This window comes from Oncorhynchus mykiss, chromosome 28, assembly GCF_013265735.2.
Source record: "Oncorhynchus mykiss isolate Arlee chromosome 28, USDA_OmykA_1.1, whole genome shotgun sequence".
Classification (NCBI taxonomy): domain Eukaryota; kingdom Metazoa; phylum Chordata; class Actinopteri; order Salmoniformes; family Salmonidae; genus Oncorhynchus; species Oncorhynchus mykiss.
Window position 1 is genome coordinate 17564293 of NC_048592.1, and position 16066 is coordinate 17580358.

A 16066-nucleotide genomic window follows, 5' to 3' on the forward strand; every position below is an offset into this window, starting at 1 on the left:
TATTTCAATTTTAATACATTTAAATTAAATTTTGTAATAATTTTTCTAGCATTTCTAAAAAAGTTTTTTTCTTTGTCATTATGGGGTATTGTGTGTAGATTTATGAGGGAAAAAAACTATTGAATCAATTTTAGAAAAGGCTGTACAAAATGTGAAAAAAGTCAAGGGGTCTGAATACTTTCTGAAGGCATTGTAATTACCAGTTGTGAAGTCGTAAATACCAGTTGGATGCATTCACATGCTTTGAACTCAAGAAACGCTGATTGGCTAATGGCCAACAAGTTGCATCAACCATAAACTAAAAGTACAGCTATTATGCTTGTAAACAAATGAGGGTTCGTAAACTATATTAGATTTTTTTTTCATAAATATTTTGTTACATTTAACTGCTGAAATGCTGTTATCAATGGTAATTTAATTAATAGGTGACTTAAGAGGTCACTTAAGGGAGAAGTGGGAGCTCAGGGATGATAGATGACCCACTAGTAATGACGACTAGGAGTGGCGTTGAAGTGGATTTTCCCAGTCGTATGTGGTAAACTTGGTTATGAATGCAGCATTAGCACCTCATGGTGGTTAGAGCGTTGGACTAGTAACCGGAAGGTTGCAAGTTCAAATCCCCGAGCTGACAAGGTACAAATCTTTCGTTCTGCCCCTGAACAGGCAGTTAACCCACTGTTCCTAGGCCTTCATTGAAAACAAGAATTTGTTCTTTACTGACTTGCCTAGTTAAAGGTAAAGGTAAAAAAAAATAAAAAAAATACTGCTTATATTACACTGTCATCTTGTGGCTGGTGTTTGGAAATGTTTTGGGAGTATCCTTTGCTTAAAAGCTGAAGTAGAACAGCTTTTGAGGGGCACCTTGGTGGTGTTTGCTGATCTGTCTATGGCCCGAAGACATTTTGTTTACTTTAAATATTAAAATCATGTTTTACACATTAGGATGTTGCTTCCATTTCAATTTGTCATAGGAGCCCTCCAAATATTTGCTAGCATGAAGTTTCGAAGACAAGAGGGGGGAAAAGACAAACTGCCATTGATCTCCTCTGAGCCTCAGACTAAATATGCTTATGGTGCCATCAAAGACTACTCTCAGGACTCGTGATGGTCAATCATTGAACAGGTGCAGATATGCCTGCAGTGCAGCTCCTAACCACTAGATGGTGGCAGTGTTCAGACATCCAATGCCACGATGATTATCATTGAAGGCATTATAGCCATGACCAAATAAGTTTCATCAGAGAAGAGCATAAAACATGTGTTATACTGTATGACATTAAAATGATTGTGTATGGCGGTTATCAAAATATTACATCAATGTATTTAGGATTATCATTATATCAAATGTATTTACCTAGGCACTTTTAATTTGGCTTTCTTGCTAACTCAAAATAAAACAATAGTTAAATATGTGGTGGTGAAAATGTACCATAAAAATGAACATACGCAGCAACACACATTACATAAAAATACAGTGTCATTGTTTATTTAGCTGCTTTTAGAAAAGTAAAGAACAACATTTACAACTGTTATAGTGTCATTTATCGCTTGCACACGTAGTCCATCTTGCTCTGAATATTACTGCCACATATTTACAAAGAGAATATTAAACTGTAGTCAGTTTAACATAATTTGTTTAAACTTAAATAAAAAAAAAGCTTTCTCTGGCACTTTTCTTCAAAACGTTGTTGTTTACAGTAATGGAACACAGATGAGTTTTGCCAGAGTTGTGTTACTCTGGCCACTGCACAGGAGACCAGTAGTGAGCAGTTCAGAATCGGCCATTTTCCTTTGCAAGTACATAAAGCAGGCAAAACACGTCTTAAAATAAGGCCTTTTTTTATGTTCTGTCTCTCTTCACAGCATATTACTCATATGAAAATACAGACCCTCCCACCATTACAAGGTAAAGCATGAAAACCTGCCATTTCTCCTAAAAGTGTGTATCATCAAGTCTAAGATGCTTTGACCATATCGGTCAATCTTCTTGATCCTTGAAGGTTTAAAACTTACTGGGAGTGACTAGGCACTGTTGCTGGGAACAACGACAGAGCAGCATGATAGAGAGAGAACCCTAAATATACATAGCTCTCATATACATAGCCACAGTCTCCAGACTGGCTCAACCTCACCCTGCGTCATCATTCCACCCTACTATAACCCTCCCACAGTGAATGAAGCCCAGTTCCATTTAGACAGAGAGATGCTGGTCCTCGGGCATTAGAGCCCTTTACATCCCCGTATCAGTCCAATCCAGTCTAGTGAAGTCCAGCCCATCCTTCTGGTTTCAAAGTCTAGAGCATCAATACCAAGGGCTCCGGGCCCCATGTCTGAAGCTATAGAAGTAGAATACTAAGTTCTATAACAGCCTTCAACCTCAGTGGTCCCCACAGCTTTTCCCCTCTCACTCCAGCAGGCCCTCCTCTCTGCAGGCATCTAGGAGGGGGAGAGGACAGACATGTGAGAACACAATAACACATCCTACTAGCCTGGTCTCAGATCTTATTGTGCTGTATAGCCAACTCTTATGGTTGTTGTTATGGCATAGCAACGACAATAGTTGTTGCCTATACAGCACCAACAGATCTGGGACCAGGCTAATGCCCAACATAACAGTAGGCTTCTTTGCTTCAGGGAGAGAGTTGTGCAAGATGCTTCAGGTTTCTTTCTCATCACGTCTCACATCAAAGATAATGTGTCTTGCTCACTGTACTTTTTATTCTGGGAACTGATGCACCAGCAAATTCCAAATGCATTATGACTGCAGCAGCAAATGCATTTCCTTCCAAAGCACAGAAATGCAAACACTTTATCTTACATCAATTATCATTAATCTTTTATTGAAACTATAAGCAGACAATAACAAGACAACAGAGGAGCCCCCCCCCCTACATTGCTGCTACTCTGTTATTATCTATGCATAGCCACTCAAACTCTACCTACATGTACATAATTACCTCAATTACCTTGACACCGGTGCCCCCACACATTGAAACATTGACTCTGTACCGGTACTCCCTGTATATAGCCTCCACATTGACTCTGTACCGGTACCCCCTGTATATAGCCTCCACATTGACTCTGTACCGGTACCCCCTGTATATAGCCTCCACATTGACTCTGTACCGGTACCCCCTGTATATAGCCTCCACATTGACTCTGTACCGGTACCCCCTGTATATAGCCTCCACATTGACTCTGTACCGGTACTCCCTGTATATAGCCTCCACATTGACTCTGTACCGGTACCCCCTGTATATAGCCTCCACATTGACTCTGTACCGGTACCCCCTGTATATAGCCTCCACATTGACTCTGTACCGGTACCCCCTGTATATAGCCTCCACATTGACTCTGTACCGGTACCCCCTGTATATAGCCTCCACATTGACTCTGTACCGGTACCCCCTGTATATAGCCTCCACATTGACTCTGTACCCGTACCCCCTGTATATAGCCTCCACATTGACTCTGTACCGGTACCCCCTGTACATAGCCTCCACATTGACTCTGTACCGGTACTCCCTGTATATAGCCTCCACATTGACTCTGTACCAGTACCCCCTGTATATAGCCTCCACATTAACTCTGTACCGGTACCCCCTGTATATAGCCTCCACATTGACTCTGTACCGGTACTCCCTGTATATAGCCTCCACATTGACTCTGTACCGGTACCCCCTGTATATAGCCTCCACATTAACTCTGTACCGGTACCCCCTGTATATAGCCTCCACATTGACTCTGTACCGGTACTCCCTGTATATAGCCTCCGCGTTGACTCTGTACCGGAACCCCCTGTATATAGCCTCCACATTGACTCAGTACCGGTACCCCCTGTATATAGCCTCCACATTGACTCTGTACCAGTACCCCCTGTATATAGCCTCCACGTTGACTCTGTACCGGTACCCCCTGTATATAGCCTCCACGTTGACTCTGTACCGGTACTCCCTGTATATAGCCTCCACATTGACTCTGTACCGGTACTCCCTGTATATAGCCTCCGCGTTGACTCTGTACCGGAACCCCCTGTATATAGCCTCCACATTGACTCTGTACCGGTACTCCCTGTATATAGCCTCCGCGTTGACTCTGTACCGGAACCCCCTGTATATAGCCACATTGACTCTGTACCGGTACTCCCTGTATATAGCCTCCACATTGACTCTGTACCGGAACCCCCTGTATATAGCCTCCACATTGACTCTGTATTGGTACTCCCTGTATATAGCCTCCACATTGACTCTGTACCGGTACTCCCTGTATATAGCCTCCACATTGACTCTGTACCGGTACCCCCTGTATATAGCCTCCACATTGACTCTGTACCGGTACTCCCTGTATATAGCCACATTGACTCTGTACCGGTACTCCCTGTATATAGCCTCCGCGTTGACTCTGTACCGGTACCCCCTGTATATAGCCTCCGCATTGACTCTGTACCGGTACCCCCTGTATATAGCCTCCGCATTGACTCTGTACCGTAACACCCTGTATATAGCCTCCACATTGACTCTGTACCGGTACCCCCTGTATATAGCCTCCGCATTGACTCTGTACCGTAACACCCTGTATATAGCCTCCACATTGACTCTGTACCGGTACTCCCTGTACATAGCCTCCACATTGACTCTGTACCGGTACCCCCTGTATATAGCCTCCGCGTTGACTCTGTACCGGTACTCCCTGTATATAGCCTCCACATTGACTCTGTACCGGTTCCCCCAGTATATAGCCTCCACATTGACTCTGTACCAGTACCCCCTGTATATAGCCTCCACATTAACTCTGTACCGGTACCCCCTGTACATAGCCTCCACGTTGACTCAGTACCGGTACTCCCTGTATATAGCCTCCACATTGACTCTGTACCAGTACCCCCTGTATATAGCCTCCACATTAACTCTGTACCGGTACCCCCTGTACATAGCCTCCACGTTGACTCAGTACCGGTACTCCCTGTACATAGCCTCCACATTGACTCTGTACCGGTACTCCCTGTATATAGCCTCCACATTGACTCTGTACCGCTACCCCCTGTACATAGCCTCCGCGTTGACTCAGTACCGGTACTCCCTGTACATAGCCTCCACATAGACTCTGTACCGGTACCCCCTGTATATAGCCTCCGCGTTGACTCAGTACCGGTACTCCCTGTACATAGCCTCCACATTGACTCTGTACCGGTACTCCCTGTACATAGCCTCCACATAGACTCTGTACCGGTACCCCCTGTATATAGCCTCCGCGTTGACTCAGTACCGGTACTCCCTGTACATAGCCTCCACATTGACTCTGTACCGGTACCCCCTGTATATAGCCTCCACATTGACTCTGTACCGGTACCCCCTGTACATAGCCACATTGACTCTGTACCAGTACCCCCTGTATATAGCCTCCACGTTGACTCTGTACCGGTACCCCCTGTATATAGCCTCCACATTGACTCTGTACCGGTACTCCCTGTACATAGCCTCCACATTGACTCTGTACCGGTACCCCCTGTATATAGCCTCCGCATTGACTCTGTACCGGTACTCCCTGTATATAGCCTCCGCGTTGACTCTGTACCGGTACCCCCTGTATATAGCCTCCACATTGACTCTGTACCGGAACCCCCTGTATATAGCCTCCGCATTGACTCTGTACCGGTACTCCCTGTATATAGCCTCCACATTGACTCTGTACCGGTACCCCCTGTACATAGCCTCCACATTGACTCTGTACCGGTACTGCCTGTATATAGCCTCCGCGTTGACTCTGTACCGGTACCCCCTGTATATAGCCTCCACGTTGACTCTGTACCGGTACCCCCTGTATATAGCCTCCACATTGACTCTGTACCGGTACTCCCTGTATATAGCCTCCACATTGACTCTGTACCGGTACCCCCTGTATATAGCCTCCGCGTTGACTCTGTACCGGTACTCCCTGTATATAGCCTCCACATTGACTCTGTACCGGTACTCCCTGTATATAGCCTCCACATTGACTCTGTACCGGTACCCCCTGTATATAGCCTCCACATTGACTCTGTACCGGTACCCCCTGTATATAGCCTCCACATTGACTCTGTACCGGTACCCCCTGTATATAGCCACATTGACTCTGTACCAGTACCCCCTGTATATAGCCTCCACGTTGACTCTGTACCGGTACTCCCTGTATATAGCCTCCACATTGACTCTGTACCGGTACCCCCTGTATATAGCCTCCGCGTTGACTCAGTACCGGTACTCCCTGTATATAGCCTCCACATTGACTCTGTACCGGTACTCCCTGTATATAGCCTCCGCGTTAACTCTGTACCGGTACCCCCTGTACATAGCCTCCGCGTTGACTCTGTACCGGTACTCCCTGTATATAGCCTCCACATTGACTCTGTACCGGTACTCCCTGTATATAGCCTCCACATTGACTCTGTACCGGTACCCCCTGTACATAGCCTCCACATTGACTCTGTACCGGTACTCCCTGTATATAGCCTCCGCGTTGACTCTGTACCGGTACTCCCTGTATATAGCCTCCACATTGACTCTGTACCGGTACCCCCTGTATATAGCCTCCACATTGACTCTGTACCGGTACCCCCTGTATATAGCCTCCACATTGACTCTGTACCGGTACTCCCTGTATATAGCCTCCACATAGACTCTGTACCGGTACCCCCTGTACATAGCCTCCACATTGACTCTGTACCGGTACTCCCTGTACATAGCCTCCACATTGACTCTGTACCGGTACTCCCTGTATATAGCCTCCACATAGACTCTGTACCGGTACCCCCTGTATATAGCCTCCGCGTTGACTCAGTACCGGTACTCCCTGTACATAGCCTCCACATAGACTCTGTACCGGTACCCCCTGTATATAGCCTCCGCGTTGACTCAGTACCGGTACTCCCTGTACATAGCCTCCACATTGACTCTGTACCGGTACTCCCTGTACATAGCCTCCGCATTGACTCTGTACCGGTACTCCCTGTATATAGCCTCCGCGTTGACTCTGTACCGGTACCCCCTGTATATAGCCTCCACATTGACTCTGTACCGGAACCCCCTGTATATAGCCTCCGCATTGACTCTGTACCGGTACTCCCTGTATATAGCCTCCACATTGACTCTGTACCGGTACCCCCTGTACATAGCCTCCACATTGACTCTGTACCGGTACTGCCTGTATATAGCCTCCGCGTTGACTCTGTACCGGTACCCCCTGTATATAGCCTCCACGTTGACTCTGTACCGGTACTCCCTGTATATAGCCTCCACATTGACTCTGTACCGGTACTGCCTGTATATAGCCTCCGCGTTGACTCTGTACCGGTACCCCCTGTATATAGCCTCCACATTGACTCTGTACCGGTACTCCCTGTATATAGCCTCCACATTGACTCTGTACCGGTACCCCCTGTATATAGCCTCCACATTGACTCTGTACCGGTACCCCCTGTATATAGCGTCCACATTGACTCTGTACCGGTACCCCCTGTATATAGCCACATTGACTCTGTACCAGTACCCCCTGTATATAGCCTCCACGTTGACTCTGTACCGGTACTCCCTGTATATAGCCTCCACATTGACTCTGTACCGGTACCCCCTGTATATAGCCTCCGCGTTGACTCAGTACCGGTACTCCCTGTATATAGCCTCCACATTGACTCTGTACCGGTACTCCCTGTATATAGCCTCCGCGTTAACTCTGTACCGGTACCCCCTGTACATAGCCTCCGCGTTGACTCTGTACCGGTACTCCCTGTATATAGCCTCCACATTGACTCTGTACCGGTACTCCCTGTATATAGCCTCCACATTGACTCTGTACCGGTACCCCCTGTACATAGCCTCCACATTGACTCTGTACCGGTACCCCCTGTGTATAGCCTCCACATTAACTCTGTACCGCTACCCCCTGTATTTTGCCTCCACATTAACTCTGTACCGGTACCCCTGTATATAGCCTCCACATTAACTCTGTACCCGTACCCCCTGTACATAGCCTCCACATTGACTCTGTACCGGTACCCCCTGTGTATAGCCTCCACATTAACTCTGTACCGGTACCCCCTGTATATAGCCTCCACATTAACTCTGTACCTGTACCCCCTGTACATAGCCTCCACATTAACTCTGTACCGGTACCCCCTGTATATAGCCTCCACATTAACTCTGTACCGGTACCCCCTGTGTATAGCCTCCACATTAACTCTGTACCCGTACCCCCTGTATATAGCCTCCACATTAACTCTGTACCGGAACCCCCTGTATATAGCCTCCACATTAACTCTGTACCCGTACCCCCTGTATATAGCCTCCACATTAACTCTGTACCCGTACCCCCTGTATATAGCCCCACTATTGTTGTTTACTGCTGCTCTTTAATTATTTGTTTTTCTTATCTCTTACTTTTTTAAGGTATTTTCTTAAAACTGCATTATTGGTTAAGGGCTTGTAATGAAGCATTTCACTGTAAGGTCTACACGTGTTGTATTCGGCGCATGTGACAAATACAATTTGATTTGATTCGATTTTAATCAGAGGGTAGGAGGAAAGGACAGGACACAGACAAGCCCATACTACACCATAACAAGTTGTCAATACAGGACAGCTCACGAGCACAGGCACGTGCCATCCGCATGTGGGTGCCAACCAGCAAGGGCCAGAGTTTGTGTTTGTGTCCTACCTGTGTGAGAGGTACAGGGCGGGGCACGACAGGGTGGGTGGGGAGGGAGGGAGCTCAGGGTCCAGGTGTAGGATGAGGGGGGTTAGGAATGCTGAGCGTCTATACCTGCTGGGCTGAGCACCAGGGCCTGCAGAATGTCAGACAGGGAGACGATGCCCTCGATGGCCGAACGATCATCCACCACCACCAACCGATGGACCTGACACACACACACACAAAGTTAGAGAGAAAGAGAAAAAGAGAGGAAGAGGCGTGTGTGTTAGAACTCACCTCTGCTTTGACAATCCTGTCCACGATGGTCTCCAGTGTGTCCAGCTTGTGGCACTGCATGACCCCCTCAAAGTACTGGCAGCGATGCCTCAGAGCCTGGGTCACGGTGAGGTCCAGGTTATTATATGTCTTCTCTGCTGCCAGGTTCTACATGATACATACACACACTCATATGGATCTATTTTGAAGGAAAATATTCACAATATATTGTTGAGGGAGGAAGTCAGGTGATTACCAAGATGTATTAAGATCATCAATATTTAGTAACCACTTACTATGACATCAAATTTGGAGTAAATATCCACCACTTTCCCTGTGAGGAGATTGAAACATAACCATTAGGCTTCACCACGAGAGTTAAACTGAATCTTTTAAAGCATCTTTGAACAACAGCTGTCACAAAGTGTTTTACAGTAACACGTACCAGATACGTCCACCACAGGCAGGGCAGACACCCTCCTCTCTACGAAGATCTGCAGGGCCTTGATGATGGGTGTGTCAGGGTGGATGAAAGCTATGTTCTTGTAGGTACCGATGCCCAGCTCCCCCAGGGTCTGCTTCATAAAGGCTGGCTTGGGCATCTCGCGCCCCTGGAACAACACAACATAGCGAGAGAGACACTTTCAGTTTCTATTCACCTTCTTCTCCAACTCCAAGGGCAGTGTTCAAGTAAAAGCAGAGTTGTCAGATTATTGTCCAACTCCAAGGGCAGTGTTCAAGTAAAAGCAGAGTTGTCAGATTATTGTCCAACTCCAAGGGCAGTGTTCAAGTAAAAGCAGAGTTGTCAGATTATTGTTTCAAGAAAGACCGTTTTTCTTATATTCTTCCCCAATGGGACTAGTGTGTATTATCATAAAACCTAATGTCAGGTTGTCAGTAATGGTTAGAGACTTACAAAGAGCTGTAGGAACTTGAGGATCCTCTTGTGTGTGAGGATGTAAAGTGGGTTTCCCGTAACAGGGTCGATGACAGGCAGACGGTGGATCTTGTTTTTGATGAGGGAATACACTGCATCAAATATGCTTCAAAGACAAACATAAAATGCACATTAAAAGAAAATGCAGGCGTTGTCTTCGCAGGTATGTATATTCAAACCACATACAGTGGGGCAAAAAAGTATTTAGTTAGCCACCAATTGTGCAAGTTCTCCCACTTAAAAAGATGAGAGAGGCCTGTAGTTTTCATCATAGGTACACCTCAACTATGACAGACAAAATGAGGGAAAAAAAATACAGAAAATCACATTGTAGGATTTTTAATGAATTTATTTGCAAATTATGGTGGAAAATAAGTATTTGGTCAATAACAAAAGTTTATCTTAATACTTTGTTATATACCCTTTGTTGGCAATGACAGAGGTCAAACATTTTCTGTTAGTCTTCACAAGGTTCACACACACTGTTGCTGGTATTTTGGCCCATTCCTCCATGCAGATCTCCTCTAGAGCAGTGATGCTTTGGGGCTGTTGCTGGGCAACACAGACTTTCAACTCCCTCCAAAGATTTTCTATGGGGTTGAGATCTGGAGACTGGCTAGGCCACTCCAGGATCTTGAAATGCTTCTTACGAAGCCACTCCTTCGTTGCCCGGGCGGTGTGTTTGGGATCATTGTCATGCTGAAAGACCCAGCCACGTTTCATCTTCGATGCCCTTGCTGATGGAGGTTTTCACTCAAAATCTCACAAATACATGGCCCCATTCATTCTTTCCTTTACACGGATCAGTCGTCCTGGTACCTTTGCAGAAAAACAGCCCCAAAGCATGATGTTTCCACCCCCATGCTTCACAGTAGGTATGGTGTTCTTTGGATGCAACTCAGCATTCTTTGCCCTCCAAACACAACGAGTTGAGTTTAACCAAAAAGTTCTATTTTGGTTTCATTTGACCATATAACATTTTCCCAATCTTCTTGTGGATCATCCAAATGCTCTCTAGCAAACTTCAGACGGGCCTGGACATGTACTGGCTTAAGCAGGGGGACACGTCTGGCACTGCAGGATTTGAGTCCCTGGCGGCGTAGTGTGTTACTGATGGTAGGCTTTGTTACTTTGGTCCCAGCTCCCTGCAGGTCATTCACTAGGTCCCCCCGTGTGGTTCTGGGATTTCTGGTTCTTGTGATCATTTTGACCCCACGGGGTGAGATCTTGCGTGGAGCCCCAGATCGAGGGAGATTATCAGTCTTGTATGTCTTCCATTTCCTAATAATTGCTCCCACAGTTGATTTCTTCAAACCAAGCTGCTTAACTATTGCAGATTCAGTCTTCCCAGCCTGGTGCAGGTCTACAATTGTTTCTGGTGTCCTTTGACAGCTCTTTGGTCTTGGCCATAGTGGAGTTTGGAGTGTGACTGTTTGGGATTGTGGACAGGTGTCTTTTATACTGATAAGTTCAAACAGGTGCCATTAATACAGGTAACGAGTTTAGGACAGAGGAGCCTCTTAAAAAATAAGTTACAGGTGTGTGAGAGCCAGAAATCTTGCTTGTTTGTAGTGGACCAAATACTTATTTTCCACCATAATTTGCAAATAAATTCATAAAAAATCCTACAATGTGATTTTCTGGATTTGTTTTCTTCTCATTTTGTCTGTCATGGTTGAAGTGTACCTATGATGAAAATTACAGGCCTCTCTCATCTTTTTAAGTGGGAGAACTTGCACAATTGGTGGCTGACTAAATACTTTTTTGCCCCACTGTACATGGCAAACAGTCATGCACACATTCACAACTGCATAATAGACATTGTTATGCAGTAACAACTTACCTTGATTCGGGTGATATGTTCACTAAAGGTTTGAATGTCTCTTGCAAATATACTTCTGTGGAGAGGGACGATGGGAGTTCAACGTTCGGTACATCTAGTTTAATGTTATAATATAAACCAGAGCTCTTTACATACCTCTCCATGTCTCAAGCTTATGATCTTCCAACTCATATATTTGCACCTATAAAACAACACAACTATATAGATATAAAAAATAAAAAACACACACACACACACACAATACAGAACTACAGAAATCCATCATAGGTTTCAAATGTTGAACAAACATAACGCAACATGGTTTCGTCAACTCAAACTTTACCAACGGTGACTTGTAGTATCTGTGTAGTATGATGATGAAGTCGGTGATTGTCAACATTCCTGAAATGAGAAGACATGTATGCCTTCAGAATGACTAACGGTTGTCATGAAGCTGTCGTAAAGCTTTAGGTTGCTAACGGACTTCATGTCAACAAATCACGCTCGACTGGCCAGGACTCGTAACAAAAGTGACTAACATCGTATTTAAATCTGGAGATAATTGTTATCTGGGTCGTTCCACCAAATACCTTTTGGGTAATATAGCTTCATCTAAATAATAAAAAAGAGCACATGTACAACTTAATTAAAAAACACGTTTTCCCATCTCAACAGGTTAAATAAAAATTACTATAGTAAGTTCCTAAGTGTCAAATAAAGTGTCCGGGTTGACCGTAACAGCATTGACCGTAACAGGGTTGACCGTAACAGCATTGACCGTAACAGCGTTGACCGTAACAGCGTTGACCGTAACAGCGTTGACCGTAACAGGGTTGACCGTAACAGGGTTGACCGTAACAGGGTTGACCGTAACAGGGTTGACCGTAACAGGGTTGACCGTAACAGGGATGCCAATTTCATCTTACATCAGCCATGAGTTCCCTCGTGACAGGGGGAATGGAAGCTTGTTATGTGCAACAGGGATGGGCAATTGAATGCAAACTTAACAACAAAAAAGACGTATTGATAAAACATTTGTAGCCTGTCTAGCTATGGGTAACAGAGAGTTGACGTGTTGTGCTCGACCCATTCAGTTTCACACCACAAAACACCAGAAATGGCCAAAAAGAGTAGAACCAGTTCACCAAATTTTATTCATGTTGTCTAATCTTATGTGGTCTATAAATCAAATAAAACTTTATCTGTCTTGTACACATAATTAGCAGATGTTATCGCAGGTGCAGCAAAATTCTTATGTTTCTAGCTCCAACAATGCAGTATACAGTACCTAACAATACTCACAAATTCCAGACATTTAAGAAAGAAATTCAAAAGTTTGGACACACCTACTCATTCAAGAGTTTTTCTTTATTTGTATTATTTTTTTATTGTAGCATAATAGTGAAGACATTGAAACTATGAAATAACAAATATGGAATCATGTAGTAACCAAAAAAAGTGTTCAACAAATCTAAATATATTTTAGATTTTGGATTCTTCAAATTAGCCAACCTTTGCCTTGATGACAGCTTTGCACACTCTTGACATTCTCTCAACCAGCTTCATGAGTAATGCTTTTCCAACAGTCTTGAAGGAGTTCCCACATATGCTGAGCACTTGTTGGCTGCTTTTCATTCACTCTGCGGTCCAACTCATCCCAAACCATCTCAATTGGGTTGAGGTCGGGTGATTGTGGAGGCCAGGTCATCTGATGCAGCACTCTCTTTCTTGGTCAAATAGCCCTTACACAGCCTGGAGGTGTGTTGGGTCAAATCAAATCAAAGTTTATTTGTCACGTGCGCCGAATACCACAGACCTTACAGTTAAATGCTTAGTTACAGGCTCTAACCAATAGTGCAAAAAAAGCTGTTAGGTGAACAATAGGTAAGTAAAGAAAAATAACAACAATAAAAAGACAGTGAAAAACAGTAGCGAGGCTATATACAGTAGCGAGGCTATAAAAGTAGCGAGGCTACATACAGGCACTGGTTGGTCGGCCCAATTGAGGTAGTATGTACATGAATGTATAGTTAAAGTGACTGTGCATATTTGATAAACAGAGTAGCAGCAGTGTAAAAAGAGGGGTTGGGGGAGGCACACAATGCAAATAGTCCGGGTAGCCATTTGATTATCTGTTCAGGAGTCTTATGGCTTGGGGGTAAAAACTGTTGAGAAGCATTTTTGTCCTAGACTTGGCACTTCGGTACCGCTTGCCATGCGGTAGTAGAGAGAACAGTCAGACTTTTTCCTACTGAAAAACAAATGATAGTCCCACTAAGCGAAAACCAGATGGGATGGCGTATCGCTGCAGAATGCTGTGGTAGCCATGCTGGTTAAGGGTGCCTTGAATTCCAAATAAATCACTGACAGTGTCACCAGCAAAGCACCCCCACACCATCACACCTCCTCCTCCAAGCTTCACGGTGGGAACCACACATGCGGAGAACATCCGTTCACCCACACCGCGCCTCAAAGACACGGCGGCTGGAAGCAAAAATCTCAAATTTGCACTCATCAGACCAAATGACAGATTTCCACCAGTCTAATGTCCATTGCTCATGTTTCGTGGCCCAAGCAAGTCTCTTCTTCTTATTGGTGTCGTTTAATAGTGTTTTTTTTGCAGCAATTTGACCATGAAGGCCTGATTCACACAGTCTCCTCTGAACAGTTCATGTTGAGATGTGTCTGTCATTTGAACTCTGTGAAGCTATTATTTGGGCTGCAATTTCTGAGGCTGGTAGCTCTAATGAACGTATAGGTAACTCTGTGTCTTCCTTTCCTGTGGCGGTCCTCATGAGAGCCAGTTTCATCATAGTGCTTAATGGTTTTTGCGACTGCACTTGAAGAAACATTCAAAGTTCTTGAAATGTTCCGGATTGACTGACCTTCATGTCTTAAAGTAAGGATGGACAGTCGTTTCTATTTGGTTATTTGAGCTGTTCTTGCCATAATATGGACTTGGTCTTTTACCAAATAGGGATATCTTCTGTATACCAGCCCTACCTTGTTACAGCACAACTGATTGTCTCAAACGCATTAAGGAAAGAAATTCCACAAATTAACTTTTATCAAGGCACACCTGTTAATTGAAATGCATTCCAGGTGACTTCCCCATGAAGGTGGTTGAGAGCATGCAAAGCTGGCATCAATGCAAAGGGTGGCTACTTTGAAGAATCTCAAATAGAAAATATATTTAGATTTGTTTTACTTTTTTTTAAACTTACTACATGATTCCATATGAATTATTTCATAGTTTTGATGTCTTCACTATTATTCTACAATGTAGAAAATTGTACAAATAAAAAAAAACTTGAATGAGTAAATGTGTCCAAACCTTTGACTGGCACTATATCTATCTATATACAGTGCCTTGCGAAAGTATTCGGCCCCCTTGAACTTTGCGACCTTTTGCCACATTTCAGGCTTCAAACATAAAGATATAAAACTATTTTTAGTTTGTGAAGAATCAACAACAAGTGGGACACAATCATGAAGTGGAACGACATTTATTGGATATTTCAAACTTTTTTAACAAATCAAAAACTGAAAAATTGGGCCTGCAAAATTATTCAGCCCCTTTACTTTCAGTGCAGCAAACTCTCTCCAGAAGTTCAGTGAGGATCTCTGAATGATCCAATGTTGACCTAAATGACTAATGATGATAAATACAATCCACCTGTGTGTAATCAAGTCTCCGTATAAATGCACCTGCACTGTGATAGTCTCAGAGGTCCGTTAAAAGCGCAGAGAGCATCATGAAGAACAAGGAACACACCAGGCAGGTCCGAGATACTGTTGTGAAGAAGTTTAAAGCCGGATTTGGATACAAAAAGATTTCCCAAGCTTTAAACATCCCAAGGAGCACTGTGCAAGCGATAATATTGAAATGGAAGGAGTATCAGACCACTGCAAATCTACCAAGACCTGGCCGTCCCTCTAAACTTTCAGCTCATACAAGGAGAAGACTGATCAGAGATGCAGCCAAGAGACCCATGATCACTCTGGATGAACTGCAGAGATCTACAGCTGAGGTGGGAGACTCTGTCCATAGGACAACAATCAGTCGTATATTGCACAAATCTGGCCTTTATGGAAGAGTGGCAAGAAGATAGCCATTTCTTAAAGATATCCATAAAAAGTGTTGTTTAAAGTTTGCCACAAGCCACCTGGGAGACACACCAAACATGTGGAAGAAGGTGCTCTGGTCAGATGAAACCAAAATTGAACTTTTTGGCAACAATGCAAAACATTATGTTTGGCGTAAAAGCAACACAGCTGAACACACCATCCCCACTGTCAAACATGGTGGTGGCAGCATCATGGTTTGGGCCTGCTTTTCTTCAGCAGGGACAGGGAAGATGGTTAAAATT

General features: G+C 44.4%; 1 protein-coding gene across 7 annotated transcripts in view; it reads right to left on the minus strand.

Annotated features, from left to right (window-relative positions):
- Positions 1–1459: 1459 nt before the first annotated feature.
- LOC100653470 (5'-AMP-activated protein kinase subunit gamma-2) overlaps positions 1460–16066 on the minus strand; it is a 56399-nt gene continuing 41792 nt past the window's right edge. For 6 of the 7 annotated variants that reach the window (XM_036966449.1, XM_036966450.1, XM_036966451.1 and 3 more), the window contains 9 exons: positions 12040–12098; positions 11853–11898; positions 11718–11772; positions 9854–9980; positions 9383–9548; positions 9234–9271; positions 8959–9105; positions 8794–8887; positions 1460–2436 (listed from right to left, as the gene is read on the minus strand). In XM_036966449.1, the coding sequence (XP_036822344.1) occupies positions 2405–2436; positions 8794–8887; positions 8959–9105; positions 9234–9271; positions 9383–9548; positions 9854–9980; positions 11718–11772; positions 11853–11898; positions 12040–12098 (764 nt within the window). In that variant the 3' untranslated portion in view covers positions 1460–2404. Of the gene's footprint in view, positions 2437–8688; positions 8888–8958; positions 9106–9233; positions 9272–9382; positions 9549–9853; positions 9981–11717; positions 11773–11852; positions 11899–12039; positions 12099–16066 lie in introns of all 7 variants that reach the window. The other variant, XR_005040215.1, reaches the window with a different exon arrangement.